Source organism: Anomalospiza imberbis, chromosome 5, assembly GCF_031753505.1.
Source record: "Anomalospiza imberbis isolate Cuckoo-Finch-1a 21T00152 chromosome 5, ASM3175350v1, whole genome shotgun sequence".
NCBI lineage: Eukaryota > Metazoa > Chordata > Aves > Passeriformes > Viduidae > Anomalospiza > Anomalospiza imberbis.
This window is the reverse complement of record NC_089685.1, coordinates 64,153,506-64,173,524: the sequence shown is the minus strand read 5'-3', so window position 1 is coordinate 64,173,524 and position 20,019 is coordinate 64,153,506. Positions and strand designations below refer to the sequence as shown.

The 20,019-nt window shown below is 46.7% G+C and overlaps 1 protein-coding gene across 5 annotated transcripts in view; it reads left to right on the top strand.

Moving 5' to 3' along the window:
• LOC137474757 (solute carrier family 23 member 1-like) overlaps nucleotides 1-19,336 on the top strand; it is a 33,313-nt gene extending 13,977 nt beyond the window's left edge. For 2 of the 5 annotated variants that reach the window (XM_068191593.1, XM_068191592.1), the window contains exons 2-12: nucleotides 3,250-3,399; nucleotides 4,632-4,789; nucleotides 7,763-7,922; nucleotides 9,255-9,436; nucleotides 10,748-10,868; nucleotides 11,197-11,353; nucleotides 11,544-11,797; nucleotides 14,763-14,927; nucleotides 15,780-15,888; nucleotides 16,825-16,920; nucleotides 18,058-19,336. In XM_068191593.1, coding sequence (XP_068047694.1) covers nucleotides 3,250-3,399; nucleotides 4,632-4,789; nucleotides 7,763-7,922; nucleotides 9,255-9,436; nucleotides 10,748-10,868; nucleotides 11,197-11,353; nucleotides 11,544-11,797; nucleotides 14,763-14,927; nucleotides 15,780-15,888; nucleotides 16,825-16,920; nucleotides 18,058-18,326 — 1,821 coding nt within the window. In that variant the 3' untranslated portion in view covers nucleotides 18,327-19,336. Of the gene's footprint in view, nucleotides 1-3,249; nucleotides 3,400-4,611; nucleotides 4,790-7,762; nucleotides 7,923-9,254; nucleotides 9,437-10,747; nucleotides 10,869-11,196; nucleotides 11,354-11,543; nucleotides 11,798-14,762; nucleotides 14,928-15,779; nucleotides 15,889-16,824; nucleotides 16,921-17,543; nucleotides 17,561-18,036 lie in introns of those variants that run through there. The other 3 variants (XM_068191594.1, XM_068191595.1, XM_068191596.1) reach the window with 3 other exon arrangements.
• The last annotated feature ends 683 nt before the right edge of the window (nucleotides 19,337-20,019 follow it).

Below are 20,019 nucleotides of genomic sequence, written 5' to 3'. Positions count from 1 at the left end.
TGAGCTTGTGGCTGTGTTCCTGGGTAAAGCAATTTATGTAATCATTAGAAAAATTACAATAGAATTTTAGCCTAGTAAACACTGTTTCTTTGTCTTTTGGACCTATTTCCAGTGAGGTGAATTGTTAGAAAGGTGGGTGAAGAAGCGATTTGGGTGTCAGCTGAGGAGGGCACCCTGTAGAATTATAGACATGTAGCAAAAGCTCTAAATGATGTGCCAGTCCAGGGGTGCGTGGTACTCTGAGAATGCTGCTAGCTAAAACAGCCATGGGAAAGGTCCTGGGACATGACAGCCCTCTTCCTATCCCAAAGCAGGAGTCACCTCCATTAGAAACAAAAAATTTTGCTTATTTTCTGTCAGCAAGTGTGAAGGAGTGGGGTCCTGCAAACGTCTTGCTACCTTGATACAGACAGCCTGTCTGTGCTACCTTGGAGGAAGCATTTAACCTCCTAGAGTACAAGTCCCACATTTCTTGGGTAGCTCTGGGTGAGCTTGCTTTGTGCAGTGGAGTTGTGGGCAGAGCCTCAGGGAAGTGCTCAGTCAGTGAGTTTTCTTTTGTTATTTTTAACAGGCTCTCCATTTTAACTTGTTCTGCCATAACACATAATCGGAGTTGTGAATTTTTATGGTTTGAGTCACCCTAAAGAAGGTAGAAGACAAAGGTCTTCTACCTGTAGTTCAAGCAGTTCAGTTCCTGACTGCCTTCCTGATACACTTATTTAAGGTGTGATTGAGGGCTCTCGTGCTGTGTCTGGAGCCTGAGGCACATAGAAGGTGTACTGGTCCCCTGGATTCATGGGAGCAGCTGGGGTGAGAACCCCCAACAGTGGTTTCCCTTCCCTGCTCCAGTCTGCCCCTGCCTTGTCCTCCTGCCAGCATCTCAGCCTCACAGGCTGGCTGAGGTTGGAATGCAGCTCTGGAGATCACCTTCTCCAGAACCCCTCAAGCAGGGTTGTTCAGAGCCAGCTGCCTAGGGCTGTGTCTAGGCAGTTTTTTAATATCTCTAAGGATGGAGAACCCACAACCTCTCTAGACAACCTGTGCAGTGCTTGGTCACTCTTATAGCAAAAAAAATGTTTTCAGATTTTAAGATGGTACCTCCTGCATTTCAGTTTGAGTCCAGTGCCTCTGCTCCTTTCTCATCCTGATATCTCCACTCCATCCTTTTCCCGATGAGCCCTGGTCACTCCCCTCCAGCTCCTGGGGAGGGTCAGGTGCTCATGTGATGATCATGAGGGGCTGTTACTGGCACAGGCTCTGCCTGGCTGGAATATGCCTCCTGGTTAATACAGGGAAAATTGCAATGAAAAGAAAGGAGCTTACTGCTGTCTGCCTAGCTTAGCATTTGTCTACCCGTGGTGTTATTCAGGAGTAGTTGTCTCCAAATGACTCCATGCATGGGCAGTCTTAAGTACCTTGCTGTACATTTGTTAATCCATGGCTCAGGCTCTCTTGTTCTGAAATGAAAATGTCTGCACAGGGAGTTATTAAGGAACAACTTTTGCTCTTGAAATTCATGCCTGAGTCCAGTTTGAATTAACTCTGCCTTCACCTATCAATTTTGAAGTATCTGTAATGCTCACAGTTTGCCTAGGCTGGATAAATACGCTGTGTTTGTTAAAGAGGCTTCTCTATCGTAGGAATCCCAGAGCAGAGTCTCAGGCTTTAAGTTGATTAAGGTAGTTTATTTGAGTGGTACTGCAGTAGAAACAGCTTGAGCTGGGTGCCACTGGGGAGGGCCCTTGAACAAAGAAATTCATGAGCAATTATACCCTTGGGGAACCTGAATTCCCCACCCCTCACACAACAGTTCAGATCAATAACAATATTAGGGTCTGGGGTCTTAGGGATTACATGGCCTGTTTTCAACAGTGTGATCTAAAATGGGACTTTGGAGACTCAACCAAGAGAATGCAAACCTGGAGGTTTCAGGCAAACGATTTTGGTAATAATCTGCCATGCCTGCAAAATTTACAGCAGAATGTGACATTAATTTTATATCTCTGTTCCTGACCACAGCACTACCTCTTTGCCTCCATCAGTAGGTAGGCCAGGAGTGTTACCGCAGACACTTTGCTATTGTGTTGGGTATTTTGGTGTCTTCAGGTTCCTGCAGGACTTGGAAGATAAAAAAACAAAAAGAAGTTTGGTGCAGATAAACTGATCAAGCTTCTCCAGACAGCAGGTTTCTGTCCCTGCCTGATAGAGCAAGGCATCTCAGCCCAGAAAAGCCCTCTGCTGCCCAGGGTGCTGAGGACTTGCTAGTTGGAGATGGGCTGATGAAACAAATGCTTTGGGATCTTACTTAGCTTTTGCATCTGGCTTTAAGTGTTGTGGTTTCCCAGGCAGCCTCCTTCCACCCTGTGTGTGTGTGTGTTTATGTGCACAGGGGTCAGAGTGGGCTGGAAGGAGGCACAGACAACCAGGAGAATTTGTTCAGCTGAAAAGCTGTGGCAAATGAAGCAAAGCACTACTTTGCTTTCCTTGGCAAAATGAATCTTTATATAAATAAACTCTGAAAGGCATAGAACTCCCTGGGAGGAGACCCGAGCTTTCCTGGGTAGCAGTTTCAGCCAGCTTCTTTGGCATGGATGCTGGGATTTCCCATCTACTGGTGTCCCTGTGTTTCACCCAGATCCTCTGGAGGAGCAGGGTTTTCTAGTAGGACAAAAGGCAGGTGTCTTTATTGAGGCAGAACGCTGGTAAAGGTGAGCATAAGGAGATTGAAAGAGAAGACCCAGGAAATTAAATATAAAATGTGCTTCTACTCAGTAATTAGTGGTAGCCAGGTGTTTTAGCATATTTTATAAGAAATGCTGTTTGGGTGGAATTGCCAGAAGGTACAGAGACCAGAGGACAGTGCAGCTTTCACTGATAAGCCTACTGCACTCTTCCTTGCTTCTGGTTGCAGTTTCTTCATCCTTAACTAGATATTAACACACTTTGTCTGGATGTCCCTTTGAAATTGAGACACCCTCTAGTGTTTCTTCCTAGACACACCAGCACATACAAAAATTTTCCATATATGTTTATATGTTGTGTGCCTCTGTTTTAATTTCCCCTCCTTGTTTTTTTGTTTTGTTTAGTTTGTTGGTTTTTTGTTTTTATTTTTGTTTTAATATCATGGCATTGTTGAAAGCTACACAGGAGGTATTCCTGCCAGATGTGGAGCATGGCTGCGAGAGAAGTGGCTGCTGGGCATCTGCAGGGCCAGGCTGTGGCTAACAAAGTGTCTCTCCTGTTGTCCAGGGTAAACATGGGAGCCACTGCCATTCCTCACCAGATCATGCTGCCTGTGTCCCAGAGGAAGGTGGAGGCACTGGCCACAGTGGCACAAAGCTTGGCTACACTGTCACAGATGTGCCTCCCTGGTATCTGTCCATCCTGCTGGGCATTCAGGTGAGATGGGAAAGCAGGTGGAGGCTGGGAATAAGTGAAAATTACATGGCTATTCAGCCAGTAATTGGGGTGAAACCTGAATTTGGAAGTGTTTTACTCTAACAGAGCTTTAATGGAGCTCTGAGGCTGGCTTTTAGTGAGCTCAAGTCCTTTGGTCGACATCCTGAGCACTGACTATTATCATCATGCCCACAGCTACACTGCACCCTTTGAAGTGCAAATGTGGGGCAGGGTCCTGGGGCTGGGGTCAAACAGTTAATAAGAACATGTTGGGTACCTTGGCTGAAGGTAGCCAAATGTATAAGGGCTTTCTGAGCTTCTGTCTTCCCATGGCAACAAAAACTCAGCAGCAGGCCACACGCAGTTTTGGCTGGTGTCTGTGCCCAGGTGTGTTAAATGACCCAGTGCCACCAATGCCATGCTGGGTAGGGAGCCTGTGGGAAAAGAGACCTCAGAGTCATTAGGATAATGATGGACTGTGCTTGGAGGTTGGTGGAATTTTGTACTTTGTTTTCTTAAATGGAAACTTAGAGTGTATAAACCCAACACATCTGCATGATAATTTTAATAAAACATGCCTGTAATTAATAAAGTGTGTTTCTGAGTGCCACTAGTTCCACCACTGCAGTGCTGTGCTCCAAAGTGAGAGTGAACAACATAAGTTAATAATTAAAACAAAAAGAGGTTTTAAAAATTGTTTTCAGATTTAGTCATTAACAACAGGTCATTGTAGAAATATGTCTGTGACTCTTCTGACAAGTACAATGCCCAATTCTTCCATTCTTTGGCACTCACTTTTTATGGTTATCCATAATTGTGCTGTGTGAGAAAAGCTAGTGATGGCAAAAAACATGTAGCTCCAATTTGCCAGCTTTTTATGTCATCCTTTGTGGTGCAAATAAGATGGACTAAAATATTTGCATTCACTTTGCCTGATTGCTCTCTCCCTGTACCTTGGGAGGTCCCCAGCTTCCTGGAAAAGTATGTCCAACAGCTTTGTCTGCAGATGCTGGGGATAAACTGGTTGTATCTAACAGTGGCCTGGGAAGTCCACAGCACTACAAAAGGTCTTTGGACATGTAAAGGAGGAGACATTTCAGTGGGTGCATTGCAATTCTTGGGTAATGCTAGTATCACCCAAGCACAAATCTGTGAGTTCTCTCACCACCATGGTAATAACACAGAGCCAGTTCTGTGTCCTTCTTCACCCAGTCTTTCTCTGTGGCTCCTAGCACTTCTTGACAGCCATGGGAGGTCTTGTAGCCGTCCCACTGATGCTCTCCAAAGGCCTTTGCCTCCAGCATGATCTCCTGACCCAGAGCCACCTGATCAACACCATCATCTTTGTCTCAGGAATTTGCACCCTGCTCCAAGTCCTCTTTGGAGTAAGGTAAGCCAAATGCAAGAACTGTGAATGTGAGCTAGGCCACCACCCTGTTGCAGAGTTTATCAGTGAGTCATTTGTTACCATTGGGCGATCAGGGTCCATGCCAAAGCACCTTGAAACTGCTGAGAGCTTTGCAGGGTTACCTTGCTGAATTTTGCATCTCCTGATACTTCATATACCTTTTGTTGGGCTTATAAGGAATCTGTCCTCAAAATAATAAAGCATTGCAACATGCAGTAAAAAGTACCTGCTTGCTCCTTACTCCAGGGATCTTCCAGCTGAGGCAGGAGCCCTTCTGATTTGGGCCCAGGGTCAAGAGAGCACAAATTCTACAGGAAACTCTAGGGGTGAAGTCCATCTGCCACTACTTAGGGACTCGGGGAAGAGTTCAGCAGCACATCCTGTTAGGTGGTGCCACTTCCCATGTTCAGGGATTTGTGGCATAAAAGGTAAATCCTTTGCTGATGAGCAGCTAGCAGTGAGATGAGCATGGAGTTGCCATTCAGTACCCAGAAAAATAAGTATTTAATGAGAGAGATGACTGCAAGTACTCACCCTTTCCAGAAAGATCCTGTATCTTTGCTGACCTTGAAAAATTTCTTCTATTCCCCTTGTCATAACTCTGTGCTGTCTCTCTTTTTCCACAGGCTGTTTTTTCCTCCAGTATGGCGGGAACCCATGTTTTTTGCTTCAAAGACAAAAGTTATACATTCTTTGTCTTCTGAATCTGAGGGACTCTGGTTAATCACTGGTCAACTGCCAGCTCCACAAAATGATTTTCCTCCTTCTGCTTCATTCACTACTGAAACTTTTCTATCTCTCTTAGTCTTAAAAGGTGTCTGTAGACAAACTTCCTGAAGAGTGCTCCCCTTCTCCTACATTGTTACAGGATTAGTGGAGGAAGGAGGAGCACCTTGACCACAAAAAAAACAGAGAAACTGGTTTACCCGCTAAAGTCAGGCTGGAGTGCATGACCATCACTGCTGGTGCAATTCAGGCATTCTGAGTTCTCCCAGGCACCCTCCAAACGTGCCTCGGTGCATTCCTGAGAGCTGTAATGTCCCCTGCTCTCTGTTAACTGGGGATTAAAGAGCAGCAGAGAGCCTCTCTCCCCCATGGCTGAACAGCTAATTGAGGTACAACAGATCAAATTAAGGGGTAAGGAGTTGTTCCCATGGGATTAACTTGAATGGCTTTTGCCGTGCTGAGGGTGCAATTGCCTTGTTGCTGACCCCAACTATAAGGCATGAGGACATTCATGAAGCAATAGCCAGGGGAAAAGCTGACCCACTGCAACCTGCAGCTCAGTCATGTTACAGAGCATGAAAAAGCAGCAGTGGGCCCCAGACAGTCGCTGGAAACACTATCAGAGGCTCCTGAGTGGAGACACAGGTCATTTCCCATTATGGTGAGTCCTGCTTAGTAAATGCTTGGACATCATATACTGATTATCAAAACATAGTAATGCCTTCCCTATTTCTGCAGCTTTCCCTCTTGCAAACCTCACAGAAAAAAGTTCAGTGTACCCCATGAACATCCTCTTGGCACCCCATTTTGCTCTGAGCCTGCCTGTGGCAACACTGAGCTCATCCATGCCAACACTGGCTGTGAAATATCTTAGGGACCAACACAACAGGAACTATAACTCTATTGTTAGATTCTAAGTCATGGCCCTGGGCCTTCTCTGTTTCTTTTTGGGTTTTTTTTTTTGTGCCTTGCCCAGCAAAATTTTTTCAAAGCTTTGACAGTGCTTCAGTTGTGCATGACTAGTGTAAATATTTAGTTTAGGTGACAGAGACGTGGCCTGTTACAGCTACACCATCTCTTATTTCAAGAATGTTAGAAATTCCTCTTGTTTCAGGGAAAGCTGTGCCCTGCAAAAGCAGTCACCTGAACTGCTGTCCCATGGCTTTTCTGAACAGGTGCCATGAGAGCTCCTGGCACAAGAAAAGGTTGCTTTGGGGGTTCCTCCTAGGGGTGCTCCCTAAAGGGAGGAAAACAGAGGCACCTTGGAAATTTCCTTTGGCTGTTTCAGGGATGTTGTGCCTCAGGCAGCTCAGGATTTTTCAAGCACACAAGAGGAATGGTTAAAAAAAACTTGCACTGCAATGGGGGCTTATGTGGGGCTTTGGAGAGCCAGTCAGGCCTTTTAGGTGTCTGTCTTCATTTGTTCATGCATGGAAAAGAGGCTGGTGTAGCTCAAAGGAGCATTGCTCTGCTGTATAAATCTCTGCATGAAGCCAGTGCTGAACTCCTCTGGAAATGCATGCTCCTTGCTACCCCGAGGAGCCAGGAGATGTGCGGTGTGGGGGGAGAGCCAAGGTCTCACCCAGTCAGTGCCCATAGACCCCTCCATGCAGGTTTCCTTTCTAGTTTCAGTTGAAATGCAGAAGAGGAATTGGCATTAAAACTCAGTATATTGAAAGCCAAGTCACCTTTTCTATCACCCTCAGACCGAGGATTGTTGTGACATGGAGAGTAGTTAGTGCGTGCCCTTGTGTGCATGAGCACGTTGTGGAGAAAACCAAAGCAGCCAAAGGGGAGAGAGGAAGCAACTGGATATTGGCAAGACTGATGCTGAGCTTTTCTTCAGCGTCTCACCGTCTTTCTTCCTTGGTCTTCTTCCCTCCGCCAGATTTTTCCTACTCTGTGCAGGTCTGTGGTCTCATCAGCCATTAGAAGCGCTGCTTTTTCCTTAACACGGGGTAGCAGGGTTGGACTGTAGCACCAATGTGCCCCTCCATTGCTGGTATTTTAACCTCAGCTCTTACCCCATGTCATTGCTCTTGCATGCAATGGGCAGCAATTCCTACCCATGATCAGTGATGGTGACCTGCCACAACAATTCAAAAGATACTGTCAGAGGCCATGGGCAGACTGATTTTTAAATTTATTTTGCTTTCCTTTCTCTCACCGTTATGGAGCAGGGTTTCTAGCACTCTCACTTTTTATTTTTTCCTTCTGCTTTTCTTCCAGGCTGCCTATTATTCAAGGAGGTACTTTAACATTCCTGACCCCCACCTTGGCAATGCTGTCTCTCCCCAACTGGAAGTGCCCTGCCTGGACAAACAACGCCACCCTGGTGAATACCTCTTCACCAGAATTCATCCAAGTCTGGCAGACACGGATGCGAGAGGTATATTACATTTTCAGTGGCACCTACTCTGTATCAGGGCTGTTTGCTTTCAGTCAAGTGCCTGACCATGTCATGGCCATCACAGCTGGAGAAACTTCTATTCCCAATGAACCTTGGCCCTCAAGCTGTTGCAGCTTTTTAAACATCTATTCTCTATCAAAAAAGTAGGTGCTTCACTGCTGCTGAACAGGGGACATGCAGATCTCCTCATGTGATTTATGGTCCCTGCAAAGTCTCCACTGGTCCAGTCAGATCCCTTCTCTATAAAGCATGGTTAGCCTAGAAGAAGAAAGGGAGGGAAAGTATTTTCGAGGAAAGAACCCTGTCTAAGCAAAGGAAACCTAGTTAAAAAAATGCAAGGCAAAACCTACTGTAAATATTAAGGAAAAGGACATTCTTAGGTAATCAGAAGGGAGGAGGAAAGGTCAGGAGCCTCACTGCCTTATTCTACATCGATTGCCTTTATCAGAGCAAGTGACTAAATTTGCCTCTGTGGATCCATTTGTTGGTGTGTTTTCCAAACCTCTTGGGAAGTGTTGAAAGGGGTTTGCTGTGCAGCACAGGTTGCTCTCTGCTGATACACATAAATCTATCACAAAGGCACCGCTGACATCTCGATTCAGCCTGGGTCATTCACCCAGCCCCTGTGTTTCTCTTCCCTTTGGAGCTGGGGGAAGGAAGGTGCTGAGCACCATAGAGGTTCCAGCCTGGGCTTGTCACCAAATCTGAGAAGGCAGAGAGCAGCCCCATCCCTGGCTGAAGCTGACACGAGGTGAGCAGCATTTCAGAATGTAATTGCTGGCTCCTTGGCAGTGATTATCAAACACTGGAAAGATCAGGATGATAAATGTGTTCCCAGGGTGAAACTGATACTCAGGAAAAAAAGAGGCTATGATGAGTCACTTGCCTCAGCAGTGTGCTGAAGAGACCCAAGCCCTTCCCAAGGAAGGATCAGTGGAGACCATGGCCCTGCTCCTCGTTTTGGGGCAAGAGCTTTTCCCCTCTCTTAGGGGAGCAGGCAGGAGAGTGCAAGGCAGGTGATGCATGCTTGGGTGGCCCAAGGGGACAGGGAGGGGGTGATCTCTGGAACAAAATTAGCCCTGGTGAGGACTAAATCCATCAGCCAAGGGTGTAGTTTCTGTGCTGCTGCTTTGGTGGTCCTTCCCACATGTAATTCTGAGCTAGGTTTTACTGTTGTCAGCAGGAGGCCTCTATGCCAGCCTGTCACTAGAGACTGAGCCTGGCTCTCATGCTGGATTTGCACTGACATGAAGAAAAGGCTCAACAGGTGGAGTTCCTTCCAACCTCTGTTTTCATCCTCCATTTTTCCAGGTGCAAGGAACTATCATTGTAACTTCTTGCTTTCAAATCTTCGTTGGATTTTCTGGCCTGATTGGATTTCTGATGAGGTTCATCGGCCCCCTGACAATTGCCCCCACTATCACCTTGGTTGCACTACCTCTGTTTGAGTCGGCTGGAGATATGGCTGGGCAGCACTGGGGCATAGCACTCCTGTAAGTCTCATATCTCTGTGGAAAAGATGAGAGTACACAAATCACCTGCCTCTAATATGAAACCAAATGTCACAGTCCATAGCAGAGTTCCCCTGGGTTCAAGGTTTATTTGTTGAGCAGCAACATGTGACTGGCTTGTACAAGGCAGCCATGTGACATAGTCATTCTCCTCCAACCCCCAGGAGGCTAAGCCCTCAGCAACAAAGTAAAACTCAAAAATGAGTTAAAAAACCACAGATTTTTGTAAAAATTCGAAGTTCATAGGTCAGTAGAAGTACAAGCCTTTCCCTTGTGTGTGCAGTCTCTGTCACAGTTGTTTACACACGGTCTTACACACCCGCTATTTAAGTTTAAAAGACATTCCCAAAATGATCATGTTGAGCATTCAGGTATTCTGTGCTGAAATAAGTGGTGCTTTATGTATTGTCTTCACATGAGTAGGAGGAATTGTTCTTTCCAGAGTTGTAAGGCTGCTGAGCACCTTTGTTTATGCAAATGGACGAAGTGTGCACTCACACAGTCTGTCTGCACTCTGTAGCATTAGAAACCACAAATGGAAACCAGTTCCTCCTCAGACTTTCTCCCTCCAGTCATCCAGTGCTTTGAATTGTGTATGTCATGGAGTGTCTTTGCAGAGAAGTGAGGATAGAGTTTTTTTTGCACTGTTGGAATTCTGCCTGTCCCTGACTATTGCACCTACAGTTTGTCACCTTTTCACATGGGGAAAACTACCAGTTTTCCAGTGAAGTCAGTGCACTTCAGCTGGTGCAATTGATTTCTCACCAATTCCTATCCAGATTAATTCACTCAATGTATAAAATTTAGATTTGTTGTAAAATAATGAGGAGCCCTTCAGAGGCCTGGCTAACCCAGGAAATGTCCGTGGTCTTCTACCAGCTCAGCAGTAAAGTGGGATGCCCAGTCCCTGCCCTCTCTCCACATATGGTAGTCTCCAGCTTCATCTGGTTGGCTTTCCTGGGCAAAAGGCACATGGGGGGCAGGCTGTGAGTGCACTCAGATGTGCTGCTGTTCCCAGATGTGTCCAAGGGATGGGAGAGGAGCTGCAGCTGCAGTTACTTCCATCAGCGCGAGCCCCGGGAACACCCCTGCCATGGAGGACCCCTCCATCACGTGGCCCTCGCAGACAGAGAGCCCTTGGTGGAGTGGGGAGCCACCCTTTGCTGCTGAGAGCCTGTTTTTATGGGTCCTTTGGGGTCCTGGGTTCTTGGGTAACAGGTCTTCACTTAATGTGGGGACAGATGGGTAGCTGGGCACCCATTTTGTTTATGGTCTCATTTTCCCTCCTTCTAGGACTACTTTTTTCATAGTTCTGTTCTCTCAGTACTTGAAACATGTTGCTGTGCCGCTTCCATCTTACAAGAGAGGCAAGAAGTGCCACTTCTTTCCAATCTACCTCTTCCAGATCTTCCCGGTATGTTGAGGTTCCTGGATACCAGGGAATTGTGTCAGGGGCTGGCCTCACCCACCCCGGGCTGCTTGGGCTCTTTCCACTCGTGTCCAGATGAGTGCTTCCCAGCTGAGCCTGTGTGGTAAGGGGCAGAGGGGGAAAAGCTCCCCGTGGCCCTGATTATTGGGAGGGAGGGACAGAAGAAGAGAGGGCCACCAGGAGCTCCTGCTGCCTCTTTGCCTCCCTTCCGTGTGCAGGGAAAAGGGTCGGGCGGGGTCACATTGTCCACCCCAGCCGTGCTGAAGACACAGCCATACCCTAACCAGACCCCACTGCTGCTTGTGATGGGCAGGTGCTGCTGGGGCTCTCCCTGAGCTGGCTGCTCTGCTACGTGCTGACAGTGACCAGCGTCCTCCCTGCGGCCCCCACTGCCTACGGCCACCTGGCCCGGACAGACAGCCGTGGGGACGTTCTGTCACAGGCTCCCTGGTTTCGGCTGCCTTACCCAGGTACCACTGCCTCCCCTTCCCCGTCGTGCCTACTCCTGCTTTCACCTACACTTACGACTTCCAGGAGGAGATGAAATGTCAAAAATCAGGCAAACACCCACAGGCATTCCTGCTGTTCTTCCTCCCCCGGGGCAGATTTCAGGGCAAATGAAACCCTGAACTTCCACCTAACCGAGCTCTTTACTGGCAGGCCAGTGGGGAACGCCAACGGTGAGCCTGGCTGGGATCTTTGGCATCCTAGCCGGGGTGATTTCCTCCATGCTGGAGTCCGTGGGAGATTACTACGCCTGTGCCCGCCTGTGCGGGGCCCCGCCGCCGCCGAAGCACGCCATCAGCCGCGGGATCGGCATGGAGGGCATCGGCTGCCTCCTGGCTGGGGCCTGGGGCACGGGCAGCGGCACCACATCCTACAGCGAGAATGTGGGCGCCCTGGGCATCACCAAGGTGAGCCTCGCTGCAGCGGGTGGCTGTGGTGCCTCCCGGAGGGCTCCCCCGCGGGTGTGTGTACAGGAGAGCGCTGCACACGGCTGTGTGCGGGACCTGGGGAGTGATCTCAGCCACCTCCCGAAAGTTTTATAACTTATTTATAACTTATAACACGGGAAAATTGTGCCTTGGCACACTGGTGACCAGCTCAGCAGCGCTACAGATGATTTAACAGAGGTGGGCAATGCTTCCCTTTCTCTGCTTCTGGCCTGCATAGGGAATTAGTGCACTCACTCGTGGCACCTGGCCTAGGTAAGGCTGAAGAGACAATGCTGCATCTGAGCTGACCCGTATGGGTGTGGAGAGGGAGAGGAGAGAAAGGGTAAGGGTGAATATTTAATAGGGCTTCAAATTCCACAACTTCTATAACCCAAGGATGGCAATCATGTGAAAGGTAGACTATAACATGTGATTGCAAAGGTTTGTGTGTGAGTCCCTTGAGTATATTAATTGCACTTATCAGGGAAAGAAATTTCCAGAGATAAGCTTGACAATCAGATCAAAGATTTTCACTGAGCTTTGCAGCCCTAGGACAGGTTGACAGACATTTAGGCTAACTGGGCAACATTTTCAAATCATTGCCAATAAGCAATGTCATGCCAGAAGAGCTGTGAGTCAGTAAATAAATGCAGCTTCCACTCTAGAATATTGCTTATTTCACTGGATTTTATGAACCTCACTCACAATAACCGTTTTTCACACATTGCAGTGTTGGTGTTTGACTGAGGTGGCTGCCTCGAGCACCAGGGGCTGTCTGGATGTCTGCTTGGAGTCCAGTTTAGCTTGTCACCGTGTGTGCATTGTCACTAGGAAGTCTGCGCATACTAACCATCCACCTGAGCCAGTTCTCTCCTGATGTGTAGTTTGCTGCATGCATTGTATGTATGGGGTGCTGCCCAAATTCATAATTACCAGATTATAGGACATGTATTCTCACAGTGTATGCCGAGTCCTCCAGGAGGACATGCCATCCTTGCTGATTCAGGAGACATATTCCCCTTGGATCCCACCTCTGCTTACTCTGTCCACACTTGCAAGAGCTGAAAATAGAGTGTCATCTCAGTCAATTTAAATCAGTGTAAACACTCTGGCTGGGACAGATGGGGGTGCTGAGAGCACAAGGCAGATTTAATTTCTTTTTTTACATGGGAAACATGTTTTTCCATAACAAATGGAAACACAAGGGACTTGTTTCCTCTCTTAAACACAGATGTCCAGCACCACTGGAGAGGTCTTTTGAGATCTCAGATACATACAGGGGCAGACAAGGAGAGGCTGCCAAAATGCAACATCCTACATGGCACCAGGCACCAATATTTAAACTGCTTGATCAGGCCCAGTATACCAGTACTGAGAACTCCTTTCCAAGAAAAAGAGGATTTTTAAGAGAGGTAAAGGCCTCAGAGTCACCACATGTTCTGGGGAACCCTGCAGTTTCTTCAGCCTTAAGAAAGAGAACTGATTTTATTGTTTTCCTGACATAATTGAAACAAACTCCAAACTAGTGCTTTAGCAGAATATGGTCACAGTGCTGTCTCTGGATTAGGTCTTTTGCCTTTAAGGCCAACCCCATGTACATGGTAATTCAACATTTTAGCAAATCGAGACTTTGAATCTTTGTTCTTAATCCTGGAACAAATAGATCTGTTGACTTTTATTAATTAACATTTAGGTGATAATAGTGTCCCAAGGTTTTAAGCCAAAGAGTATAAAAAGCAATGAAGCACCTGAAGGCAATGCATGATTTTATTTGAAACTCCACACCAAATCTTTTTAATTTATCTTTCACAATCAAGAAAGACTTAAAATATTTTAAATGGACATGTTTTAGAAATGCTTAAAAAGAGACACTGTTAGTTACTGAGAATGTTTTTGTTGAAAGCATTCACCAAATGCCTGTCCTCTAATTAGACATTCTTCAGATAGTTAAAGGGAGGGATTAAAATATTTAATTGAATTATAAAATGTTTGCAGAGGATTACGGAGCTTCCCTGACACAAATATTGTAAGTTTAGCATGATTCTTTAGGTAGTCCAAGTTTTGGTGTGGGCAAGGCATATCTTGACTTGGAAGTTTAATGAATATTGCTTCTTTCCTTTTCACTTTCCATATAAATGTCTCCTTCAACCCTTTGTTTGGCAGATACTCTTTTTCTTTCCTATTCATATGCTCTAGCAGATGTGAATTAAGGGCATGACTTGGTGCTTCATCCCATCTTTGTTATAGTGCTTAACCACTCTGACTCTTCCTAGGGGAAAAAATGAGAAAAAAAAATGTTTTACTGGAGATAGACAGGTGGTGAGAGATAGGGACAGACCAAAGGGCTTCCTTACTTCTAATTTATTGACCATAGAAAGGATATATCAGATCCCAGAGCTTAGGATGGAGCAGCCAGCCAGCTCTGGTCTCTGAAATCTTGGTCTTCTGGGAATGGAGGGATCATTGTGGGATACATCATTGAAAGCCACTTTTGGATGTCAATCCAAACCCTGGTGGAAGGATTGTCCAGTGAACTGGCTGGAGGGTTGCAATACCAGGCTTGTATGTATGCCAAGATATTTCTAGGCTAGAGCAAGAACAAGTGGGTATTACTGTGCTCCTATTTTTTTTTAATTTCAGTTTAATAGCAAACTGTTGAGGTTCTGTCAATAGTAGGAGAGAGGATAACACTGAGTAAATAGGTGTGGTGCTTTTGGAGTGCCTTTCATGATAAACATTTATGGTCCACAAATACTGATGCTTCCCATTCAGTGTCAGCATCCCAGCTCACCAGCAGCTGTATCCAAACCTGTTCCTGAACATTGCCATGGAGTGCTAGGGCCAGAGCTGCAACACCTACCTGACAGGCTGGCACTGGTGCCTGCCACCCCTCGCCTTTCTCTACCGGTCAGTGCATGACTGCCTCCTCTTCCTCTTGCCCCAGGTAGGGAGCCGAATGGTGATCATTGCTGCTGCCTGTGCCATGCTCCTGAGCGGCATCTTTGGGAAGGTTGGGGCAATGCTTGCCAGCATTCCTATCCCTGTGATTGGAGGCATGTTCCTCGTGATGTTCGGAGTTATCGTGGCAGTGGGGATTTCCAATTTACAGGTAACAGCTGTGTGAGCACTGCTTCATCCCTGGTGAAGGCGACTTAATTTCATTGAAACAGAGAAGCATAGAATAAGCTGAGTTGGAAGGGACCATCGGGTCCAACTGCTGGCCCTGAGCAGGACACCCCAAGAGTCACACCGTGTGCCTGAGAACATTGTTCAAACACTTCTTGAGCTCTGTCAGGCTGGTGCTGTGACCACTTCCCTGGGGAGCCTGTTCCAGAGCTCAGCCACCCTCTGGGTGAAAAGCTTTTTCCTGATACCCAACCTAAACCTCCCCTGACTCAGCATCATGCTCTTTGCTGTCACAGGTCATGAGAGTTAAGAGATCAGTTCTTGCTCCTCTGCTTCCCATCATGTGGAAGTTGCAGACTGCAGTGAGGTCTCCCCTCAGTCTCCTCCAGGCTGAACAGGCCAAGTGACCTCAGCTGCTCCTCATACAGCTTCCCCTCCAGACCCTACACCATCCTTGTGGCCCTCCTTTGGACACTCACTAATAGCTTTATCTCTTATATTGTGGTGTCCAAAACTGCACACAGGTCCCTCAGTTTCAAGTCAGTTTCTTACAGACTGTGTCAGCTATAACCACACTGCAGAAAATGTAAACATTTATGTTGACAATTCCTCAGGTAAAGAAAAGGGGCTGTACCCAGAGGGGCTAAATCACAGTGGGCTGCCCTGCCTGGTATGGGCAGAGCTGGCTGGCATTGGGGACTGCAGGATCACAAATGCCCCAGCAGCACCAGGGCTGGGTCCATTCCTGATTCCAGTGTGTGCATCCCACCATGTCTCATGAACACAACAGTAATCCACAGTTTATTCATGTATTTTATGGAATTTCTCTGTGCAGTATACAGATATGAACTCCTCAAGAAACATCTTTATCTTTGGATTTTCTCTATTTGCCGGCCTCACAATTCCCAACTGGGCAAGCAAAAATAGTGCTCTGCTGGAAACAGGTAAGAAGTGACATGAGAAGCATTTTCTGTAGTATAAAACTGAAGGAAAGGCTGAGCAGAGAAATCTTTTAAAATAGTTTCTCCTGATAAAATGCTGAAACCTGTGCATTGACTGTTGTCTGTTTCTTTCTGTGAGGGCTATTTTTGCCTTTTGCTCTGATGCATAGTTCTGGTGCAGAAATCTCCGCTTTTGGTCAGTGACTGGATTCTCAATGAATGAGGCTTTCTTATGTGCTCATACACAATAAAATGCTGTGCTTTCAAAATGCAAGAGCATACTCCTCTACTAAATTCCATCAAGTTCACTTTATTGAAATTGTCAGTTCTCCAGCAGCTGGCCCTTCACTGTGTCTTGTGTGACTAATGTCTTCATCACAAAGGCCAGAGTGTCTTCTCTTAAAGCATACATGGTGTGCTGGGTGGGCTGACTAAAGAGCTGGGCCCACAAACCACATGCTCTATAGATGCTCTATCAGATGCTCAGTGCCACTGCTCATGGCCATCAGCTCTCAAGGGGAAACATCACACCTGATGACCTTGTGGTGGAATCCCATGCTAAATACATTCATATTTCTTTGGCAACTGAAGCTGGTGCTCCTGCAGGGAGCTGTTAGGTGTTATGTTGTGGAGGTGCTGAATGTGTTTGGAGCTGAAAGTGGCTTTTTCTCAGACAGTGCTGGGGTCTGCACTGTTTATAAGCTCTTAGTGTATTTATGAGCCATCTCCTGCCCACTGTGGGTCTGTGAATCTGTAGGTCTGAAACTGGCTGTGAGATCATTCTCCCTTCCACTGCCAAATCTTACACTCCGCTTTGGATTTGCAAGTCTCGTCCAAGCGAGCATGCAGCTTGCAGCCTTTTGGCACCAGAAATGTTGCTGGTAAAACAGGTAGAATGCTCTTCCTGCACCATGATCTAAAGCTTTATTTTTCTTCTAGGAATCATCCAGCTTGACCAAGTGATCCTGGTGCTTCTCACCACTGGCATGTTTGTGGGTGGACTTATGGGCTTTATCTTGGATAACACTATTCCAGGTAAGCTTTGCTGAAATGAGCTGCTAGTTTGTGCCTGTCCTAGGGTTTGTTTCCTGGTACTTTTTGTCCTCATGACTCCTGTTCTGTGGATAGGAGTTGTGCTAGCAACCATGAAACACTGTGTGACTGCACTTGTCCCACAGAGGAGTGAGGAACAGGAGACATCACTGAAATGGTCTCTGGCTGGAAAACAGCAGCTTATCAAAAATTAAATAATTTTTCAGGAACAACCCAGGCTGAGGAAAAGGTTTATTTGGCAAATATGTCTTTCAGGGAAAATGCCAGTCTAAAACCACATTGCTAGTTAAAAGGAGAGAGGAAAGCAGCTATAAGAAGTGTAAGGAGCCAGTGTGTGACAGTATGGGAGCTGCTAAAACTGAGGCTGAACTAAAGCCACAGCAGTGGAAAGCAGTAGGAAAGGCTGGTGCTGGCCCTCACAGGCAGCAAAGAGCCTTGGATTTTCATATAGCATGGGGAGGGAGAGCATAAGAATAGGAGAGGAAATGCTCTTTTCTGCTGTAGGAAAAGAGCAGGAAGAAAGGACACTCTATTAACCAGATTCTTTTACTGTCTGAGGCTTCTCAGAAAGCCAGTCTCCTTTTGGCTCATTAATTTTCCTGCAGCCTTCAATCATCAGCTCCTCTGGGCAGAATTTACAGGTGTGCTCACTCCCTTTCCCAAGAGGGACTTTGCTGCTACAGCAGTTACAGGTAATTAGGAATTCCTTTGGCTAGGGTAAATACCTGTGACTGACTAGTAACTGCTAGCTAAATCTGCTCTGAAGTCTCTGGGCAGTTACCATGCAGCCTTGCTTTCCCAGCACTGCATGAACCTCCCCTTTGAACAGGTCTTGGATCTCCTATGGCACGTGAAAACTTCTTGGTATACATGATTCCCATGGAAAGCATTGGAGAAAGCTGCTTATCTGGAAGCTGTTGCAGGAAAAGGGGTATTGTCTGGAAGCTTGTTAGTGAATTATTTGTAGAGCTCTTTGGAGCTGGAAGGATTTAAGTAGAAGGGATTTGTATTTTGTGCTGGGTCTGCTGGGATTTGAGCAGTGGGTGTGAGGCACACAAAGCAGCCCTATGCTCGAACACCTGCTGTTTTAAACACAACAATCTCACTTTGCTGTTGCAGGAACACAGGAGGAGCGGGGGCTCCTGGCATGGAAGCAAAGCCACAAGGGAGGGACGGAGAGCTCTCAGCTCATTTCCAAGGTCTATGACCTTCCTTTTGGCATAGGCACCAGATATTGCAATGTCTCTTGGTTTCGCTATCTCCCTGCTTGCCCCAGAAGACTGTCTTGTGACAAGACAATGGATGAACTGAAGGCTGCTGGGCAGAAAACCAGTGTTAAAGCAAGCTTAGAAAGAAACTCCGAGATTGGTGTTGATACAAGGATATAAGCACCTTGCCTGCAAGTGAACTCATCTTAGAAATAGAGGTCTGAAAGTGTGTCTGCAGCCCCTGTCATCTGAGCATGAGCTGGCAGCTGTCAGAGGGGGGAGCAGGAAAAGGATAATGTCTTCCTCTTCCCAGCTCTGCTGACTGCACCACTGATGGCCTTGAGGAAGTAATTTTTTCCTTCTCTCTACCTGCCTGCTCACTTCTGGGAAGAACCTAATCACTTCTCGGAGAACACCAAAGCCCAAGAAATGCCTGGTAAAGATGTTCTGTTTCCTTCCTTGCACTGACCCTTGGGCACCCTAAGGGGCAGCTGTTCAGCTCAAGCAGAAGGGCTCCCTGTCCCCTGATCTGCCAGCTGAAGGAGCTTCCCCGTACCACTCTCAGGCATTTCTTGGGTTGGGGTTAATCCTCAGCACCTTAAAGCAGCACTCAGCCTCTCACCTTGTGTTGTATACCTCAACCCGGCCAAGGGGAAGGAGCAGGTGCCTCTCGGTCATGATTCATCTCATTCCAAATTCCCATAATTTAGCCAGTCAAATGAATGTTGTTGTAAGAGAGGCATTTAAAGTTAATGGGACGGATTGTTTTCTGAACGTGTCTCTTCTGCCTCAGACCACAAAGGGACTCTAGAGACCTTAGTTAGGTTCTTGAACTAACAGAAAAAAACAGCTTCACTGAAATGTATCCCATCTTTGGAGTGCTGGGAGGAGTCTCAGGAGAAACAGTTTACTGTAGGGCACCCAACCCTACAAAGATTAAGGAATCCTCATCAAATGGAGAAAAGAGTTCTGCTCACAATCTTACACATCCCTATGCTACTGCTGTGTCCTGTGTACCCTTGCTGTACCTGTTTGGTCTAGTGTGGTGACAAGCACTTCTCTGGAAAACAGGTGTGCAGGTTATTGCTCCTATTCCCTATTAGCTTCAGCCTGTAGGGCCACATGCAATGTGATCACATGTGGTCCTGTGGTTGCTGGTGCTGTGTAATAAAATTGTTGCTCTAGCATAAGCCTGTGTTTCCTTCATTGAGATTAATACTTGTTTTTTGTAAGTATAATAAATAATAACACGTACACTGTAATGGTATTTCTCAGAGTGGTTGCTGGAGCGAGTGGCAGGTGGTATTCAAAGAATTACTTGCAGGCCTGCACTCCTGTGAACTATGATCATGCCAGAGGAGGGACCAAAGTAACGTGTTCTTCATGTTCTCCTTAATGTCATTACAATGCTTCTAGCATCAAAGCAATGCCAGCATGTATAAATGAAGCACACTGGAAAGGCCAGGGGATGGCAAGGCTGCACCCTGGAGAACTCCGAAGACCTCCTAAACCCAAATGTAACCCCTGCAACCCCACTTTCAAACACAGCAGTGTGGCAAACATTCATCTGGGGGTGCTACCACAGCCTCAACTGCAGGGACAGAAAGGGCACTGTAGTGTTTATTCTTCCCTTGTACTTCAGTACTCAGCTCCACGTGGTTTTGCCTGAATGTATCATGTTTTTATGCACCAAGGCAATCTGGGCCACAGTCCAGGCCTCTTGGACTCATTCTAAAAGCTGGCTGCTGAAGTTGGATATCTAGGCACACCAGCTTTAGGTTTTAAAATAAAACTTCCATCCTTTCTGTTTGTGATGGCTAGTAGCATGACCTCAACGTAACCACTATCAGAATACAGTTTGTTCAAGTCTGCA